Source organism: Helianthus annuus, chromosome 3 (genome assembly GCF_002127325.2).
Source record: "Helianthus annuus cultivar XRQ/B chromosome 3, HanXRQr2.0-SUNRISE, whole genome shotgun sequence".
Taxonomy (NCBI): domain Eukaryota; kingdom Viridiplantae; phylum Streptophyta; class Magnoliopsida; order Asterales; family Asteraceae; genus Helianthus; species Helianthus annuus.
This window is the reverse complement of record NC_035435.2, coordinates 937651-944313: the sequence shown is the minus strand read 5'-3', so window position 1 is coordinate 944313 and position 6663 is coordinate 937651. Positions and strand designations below refer to the sequence as shown.

Below are 6663 nucleotides of genomic sequence, written 5' to 3'. Positions count from 1 at the left end.
TTGGATTTCACATAGCCATGTTTCAGTTTTAACATGATCATATTTTATGTTTCAACATGATCATGCTTTGTTAAACATGATCATGTTCTTTCAGTTTCTAAAATGTACTGCAGGTCTAAAACGCAACGCAACGTAGGTTTCACAACATGATCATGTTTCTGTTTTAACATGATCATGTTAGTTACCTCACTTTCCCTTCCAGGTTTAAAACGCAATGGTTGGTTCACAACAACATGCTCATGTTTTGTTTTAACATGATCATGTTAGTTTAGTGTACCCCACCTTCTAGTTTCAAGTTTCAACATGTTCATGTTCTTTCAGTCTGCAAGTCTAAAACGCAATGGGTATAGTTTCAAATTTCAACATGATCATGCTTCTGTTAAACATGATCATGTTCTTTCAGTCTGCAGGTCTAAAACGCAAAGGGTTGGGTTTCACAACATGATCATGTTTCTGTTTTAACATGATTATGTCAGTTTAGTTCCCCCTATACTCCAGGTCTAAAACGCAATAGGCTAAAAACATAAAACGATGTGTTTTTTTCATCGTGTTATAAAACACAACAGATTAAAAGCATAAAACAAATTTGTTTTTTATTGTGTTATAAAACGCAATATACTAAAAACACAAAGAAATGTTTTTTTTTTCTAAAACACAATATACTAAAAACACAAAGAAATGTCTTTTTTTTTCTAAAACGCAATAAGCTAAAAACACAAAGAAATGTTTTTTTTTTTCTAAAACTCAATGGACTAAAAACAAAGAAATGTGTTTTTCATTTTTTTTTTGTAAAACGCAATGGACTTAATTCAAAAACTCAGATCGTAAAACCCAATTCAAAAATTTCTTACACAAGTCGAAACCGATTTTTTCAACGATTGAGAAATTTAAATGTTAAAAACAATTATCCACGATCGGATCGAACGAATCGAGTGATTCACTTCAAAATCACCGGAAAAAAGAGAAATTGTATGAAATTAAACTGTGATTCTTCAAAAAAGTTGAAGAACACGTTGCTTGAGTCTTTGAATCATTGGTTGATGACGAAAATCGTACTATAATGTAGTGATTATTGAATAAAAAGTGAAGAAAGAGTTAAAGATGGTGGATTTTGAAAATGACGTGTTTTGAAGTTGCAGGGAAAGATGAAGGGAGAAGATAAGATAAGATTTACTAAAATACCATTCCCATTTATTTTCAATTTTCCCACATGTCACAACTCCATTCCTTTCTATCCTTCATATTTTATCATCTCTCTTTAAAGTTTTTTTAATTTCAATTTTCCCACATGTCACAACTCCATTGCTTCCTATCCTTCCTATTTTATCATCTCTCTTTAGACTGCGGGGTATGGTGGGGCGGGGGTTGGGTTTGGGTTGGGGCATTTGATGACACGTGGCTTGGGTGGCAGACATGGGGCGACCCACATTAAAACAGGGTATGGTGGGGCGGGGGTTTGGGGGCGTGGGTTTGGTGGGCTTCGCTGGGCTGACCCGACTGGGCTCTTTGGGCTCTTTGTAATTAAAGAAAATTACATAAAAATTAAAGAAAATTACATAAAAAAATTACATAAAAAAATTACATAAAAAAATTTCCTAACATTTATATTTGTTTTTTATCTCTTCTCTCATCTCCAAGACTATTTCCAACTCGTCACCCTTTAGGTGATCAATCGGCTGGGATAGAATTTTCAAATCCTCCCGTCTTTGTCTCTCGGCTTCTCTAGCGGCATCTCTAGCTTCTTTACTCTTCCGAATTTCGACCCTTTGTTGTTGGAAGACGTTGAATGTATCCATCTTGGATGAAATGACATCCAACTGGTCGCTGTATATTCCTCTATGGACGAGCCATTGGACGAGTGGGTGGTGGGCTAGGATTATTTTCTTGGTATGCATACGGGTTGTTCGGGTCAAAAGGACGGTTATGAGGATGCATTTTTTTCGTTTTGTAGATGGAGAATTGAAGATGAATGTGGTAAAAAAATGGAAGAAATTGTGAGGTTTTATATTGGAAAAATTAAATTGTATTTGTTTTTTTTTAAATAGCCGTTGGCCAACGGCTAGCCCAACAGCTTCTTTTGGTTTGTCCAATTAGAGCCCGCCATGTCAGCTTGGCCAGACCGCCCCACGCCCGGCTTGAAACCCATGCCCCAAGGGCCACGCCCAAACCCATGCCCACCCGGGGTGATGGCTAGGGCGTTTTCAGCCACCCACGCCCAAACCCCTGCCCCATACCCCGCAGTCTTAAAGTTTTTTTTGAACGGCAAGGAACGACGTACCAACCATCGTGACACCGGACGCTGTGGCCAAGGTTGACTACTCGACCGCCGCCAGCCCCTTGGCTCTCCCAGATGCGCGGAAACCCAACCTCCACCCACCCGAAGGCACGACAGTGAAATAATCGGTAAAATCTCGCCTTCCATCCAAGATGAACCGACGCCACCCATATTCGCCCTTCACCTGGATACCGCAGAAAATAATGAGGAGAGTGGAAGTGGAACCTTAAAGTTAATCATGATTTTTGAATGTTAATTTGTCGCCTAGGTTAATTGAATTGATGATTTAAGTATAATTTGATTAATATTAGCGGAAGAGAAAAAAAGAGTGAAGAAAATGATTATGAGAAGGTGACAAAAAGCACCTCCTACACCCGTCACAAATATCATGTTTTCATAATGGAATGGAATTCACGTTATATATCCCACCCCTTCCACCCCCCACCATTTCATTTCATTTCAACAAAACAATGGCGTCTGTGATATGGCTCTGGTTTCTACTAGCATCATCATACACCGTCACAGCCACAGCCAAACAAACCTACATTGTCCAATTGAAACATCAACCAAATCCCAAACCACACCTCACCCATCTCCAATCTCTCACCTCCGCCACCCCCGACGCCCTCCTCTACTCCTACACCACCGCCTACAACGGATTCGCCGCCTTCTTAGATCCTCACCAAGCTCAGGCCCTTAGGGAATCCGACTCCGTCCTCGGAGTTTACGAGGACACTCTTTACCAACTTCACACCACTCGGACCCCTCACTTTTTAGGGATCCAGGACGATGACGAGATGGGCTTCTTTTCTGGTCAGCAGTTCAACGCTGCTGCCAATGACGTCATCATCGGCGTGCTTGATACCGGCGTCTGGCCTGAGTTGAAGAGCTTTGACGATTCCTTCATGCCACCCGTGCCTGCCAGGTGGCGTGGTGAGTGTGAACAGGATGAGGATTTCAACGCCACCGCATGCAATAACAAACTTATAGGGGCCCGCAAGTTCTACAATGGCTTTCAAATGGCAGCTGGTAAGTAAAATCATCACTCTTTTTTCTTATTTCTATATTTCATTGCTATATTTAGACTTTCTTTCTACCATAAAATTTATATATTATTAATGATAATAATAATGATAATGTATATATTTTTTGTTTAATAATAATAATAATAATAATAATAATAATAATATATGTGGACATAGTTTTTAAAAACCTTAGTTTTGCCATTCAAAAAGAGTAGCAGCGCAGCTTGTTGCCCGTTTACCAACTATATCGATGTAAATTATTATATAATAAAAAATATCTGTTATGCAATGTTCCCCGGTTTTTTCACTTTTACATATTTTTTATAACTGCTAATTTCTTTAATCCGAACTTTCACTTTTACATGTTTGACACTCACTTAGTCACTTCTGCTTCCAAATATATGTTTAACTTTTAGCATATGCTTTTAGTTTTCTGAGGTAAGATAACTATATATATTTTCTGTTTATTCTATTGAAATAAGTCTGTCTTTGCCAAAGACAATATATTACTAAGGGTGGTCGGGGCACCCACCGAAAACCCACGCAGGGACCATTTTGCCGATTAGGGGAGACACCGCCATCAAGGCGGTGAGGTAGAGAGAGGGAGGAAAGCGGTGGGGCTTCACCGAAGAGAGGGGGAGGAGAGAGGGAGGAGAGAGGATGAGTGGACCAATCAAAACTTTTTTTTTTTTTTTAATAAAACCAAGTCACCTAAGAGGGGAGTGCCGCCATCAATTTAGGGTGTTAGGGGAATTTAAGAGGGGAGTTGACGTGGCACACGAGGATTGGTTGGGCGTAAGAGAGGGGACTCACCTCTTAGGTGAGCACCCCTTACACCCTAAAATTAAAAAGCTTAGAGAATAAAAAAAACATTTAAAAAGAGGAAAAATAAGAATATTGGATTAATGTGTAAGTTTTAATATTCTAGAATCATTAATACTAATTAAAACTTTGTAAAAAGATACGTACGTACAATAAGTATAAGCATTAATTAATTAATTAATTGATTAATTAATAAAAAGGTTTCGTTGAATTTATTATTATTAATTATGTATATATGTGCTAATTAATCGGATGATATTGATACAGGAGGAGGGATACTGGCTGAAAAGCTGTCACCCCGTGACCACGACGGTCACGGCACACACACGTCAACAACGGCGGCGGGGAGTGAAGTGGGTAACGTCAGTCTGTTTGGGTACGCGAGAGGCAGGGCGCGTGGAATGGCTGTCCATGCAAGGGTCGCCAGTTACAAAGTCTGTTGGAAATTGGGTTGTTTTGGTTCCGATATCCTGGCAGCTATGGACAAGGCCATCTCCGACGGTGTGGATGTCTTGTCTTTGTCTCTGGGCAGCAGTTCTATCCCATATTATCGAGACACCATTGCAGTTGGTGCCTTCAAAGCCATGGAAAAAGGTGTCTTTGTGTCCTCTTCTGCGGGAAACGCCGGCCCAGCAAAGGCCTCGGTTGCCAATGTGGCTCCCTGGATGATGACCGTCGGTGCGGGCACTCTTGATCGCGATTTCCCCGCTTATGCATTACTCGGAAATGGAAGACGGTATAGCGGAGTGTCCCTGTATAGTGGGAAAGGCATGGGAGATAAGCAAGTGGAGTTGGTTTATCTACGGAATAATGGTTCGGCTAATTTGTGTTTAGTGGGATCTCTTGAACCGGATGTTGTACGTGGTAAGGTTGTCTTTTGTGACAGAGGAGTCAGCCCCCGGGCTGAAAAGGGTATGGTTGTGAAGCAAGCGGGCGGGATCGGGATGATACTCGCAAACACTGCGGCCAGTGGAGAAGAATTGGTGGCGGACAGCCATATCTTGCCTGCGGTGGCTGTGGGAAGAAAGGTCGGCGACGAGATTAGAGAATACTTGAAATCCGAGGCCAAACCCACGGCTGTTCTGAGCTTTGGTGGGACGGTGTTGGGAGTGAAGCCATCGCCTGTGGTGGCCGCGTTTAGCTCCAGGGGACCTAATACGGTAACGCCACAGATAATGAAGCCCGACGTGATTGGACCTGGTGTCAACATCTTGGCTGGATGGTCTGGTGTTGCTGGGCCTACCGGGTTAGAAGCTGATACCCGGAGAACTCGGTACAACATACTGTCGGGTACATCCATGTCGTGCCCGCATATCAGCGGCCTAGCGGCCCTGCTCAAATCAGCACATCCAAAATGGAGCCCAAGTGCCATCAAGTCCGCACTCATGACCACTGCGTACACTGTGGACAACACCAACTCAATGCTACGTGATGCAGCCCATGGCCAGTTTTCGACCCCCTGGGCCCATGGAGCTGGCCATGTTGACCCACACAAAGCGCTCTCACCCGGCCTTGTCTATGATATATCAACGAAAGAGTACATTGCTTTTTTGTGCTCTTTGGACTACACCATGAAGCAAGTGGAAGCCGTTGTCAATCGTCCAAACTTGAATTGTACATGGAGATTTAGGGACCCCGGGCAATTGAACTACCCTTCCTTTTCTATTATGTTTGGGAAATCTCGAGTGGTTCGATACACTCGTAGGCTCACTAATGTTGGGTCAGCCGGATCTGTGTATGATGTGGTGGTGGACGCACCTCAAGGTGTTGAAGTGGATGTGAAACCGAAACAGCTTGTTTTCAAGAATGTGGGGGACAGGATGCGGTTTACGGTTACATTTGTGTCAAAGAAGGGTGTGAATACAAGTAGAGATGATGCTTTCGGCTATATAACTTGGAAAAACGGTGAAAACCAAGTTAGGAGCCCTGTTGCTTTTAGTTGGGTATAACATGTATAACTTTTATATCCATGGTTATGGTTATGGTTAGCAGGTAAACTTAAGTGAATATAAAAGGATAAAAGATCCTTTTCTTTTTAGTATGCTTTACTAAAACATCTAAACAATATATTTACGGAACTCTGAATATATAGGAAAAGATTTTTCAAACGTTATATAGGGCTTAACCGGTAATAAACTAATTAATCTACCGATACACATAATACAATGTATGCAAGTAACACTTCTCCTCCTCATTCCTCAGCTTGTAGCATAAATATCACTTTGTTACAAATAAAATCCATCTGAGTTGTCTAGAAAAATTTAATGAGTATATTTTGCTAGCCCGAAAGTCAGTCTTAACCTGAATCGGCTGAATAAATGGAGGGTCTGTTTGAGTGCCTACCATCTCTAATTAAATGACAATGTGCTTCATTGTTTTTGAACGGCTACTGACTCCAACAGTCGAGAGGTCTTCGCACCCACATGTATCCGAGTGATACATCCATGGGTCCTTAGTCACCCTCGGGCGTGGCATCCGAAAGTGACCAGGCGCTCCCCGAGAAAATTTCCTGCCGACAGCCACATGACTACCGTTGCGGCC

General features: G+C 41.9%; 1 protein-coding gene across 1 annotated transcript; it reads left to right on the top strand.

Annotated features, from left to right (window-relative positions):
• Positions 1-2710: 2710 nt before the first annotated feature.
• LOC110928438 (subtilisin-like protease SBT1.8) lies at positions 2711-6160 on the top strand. The gene is made up of 2 exons (XM_022171458.2): positions 2711-3304; positions 4390-6160. The coding sequence occupies exons 1-2, from the start codon at positions 2746-2748 to the stop codon at positions 6069-6071; spliced, it is 2241 nt and encodes a 746-aa protein (XP_022027150.1). The 5' UTR covers positions 2711-2745; the 3' UTR covers positions 6072-6160.
• Positions 6161-6663: the final 503 nt, after the last annotated feature.

Coding starts and splice junctions, on each gene's coding strand:
- LOC110928438 (XM_022171458.2), top strand. CDS start 2,746: ATGGCGTCTGTGATATGGCTCTGGTTTCTACTAGCATCATCATACACC. Junction 3,305..4,389: donor TGGCTTTCAAATGGCAGCTG/GTAAGTAAAATC, acceptor ATATTGATACAG/GAGGAGGGATACTGGCTGAA.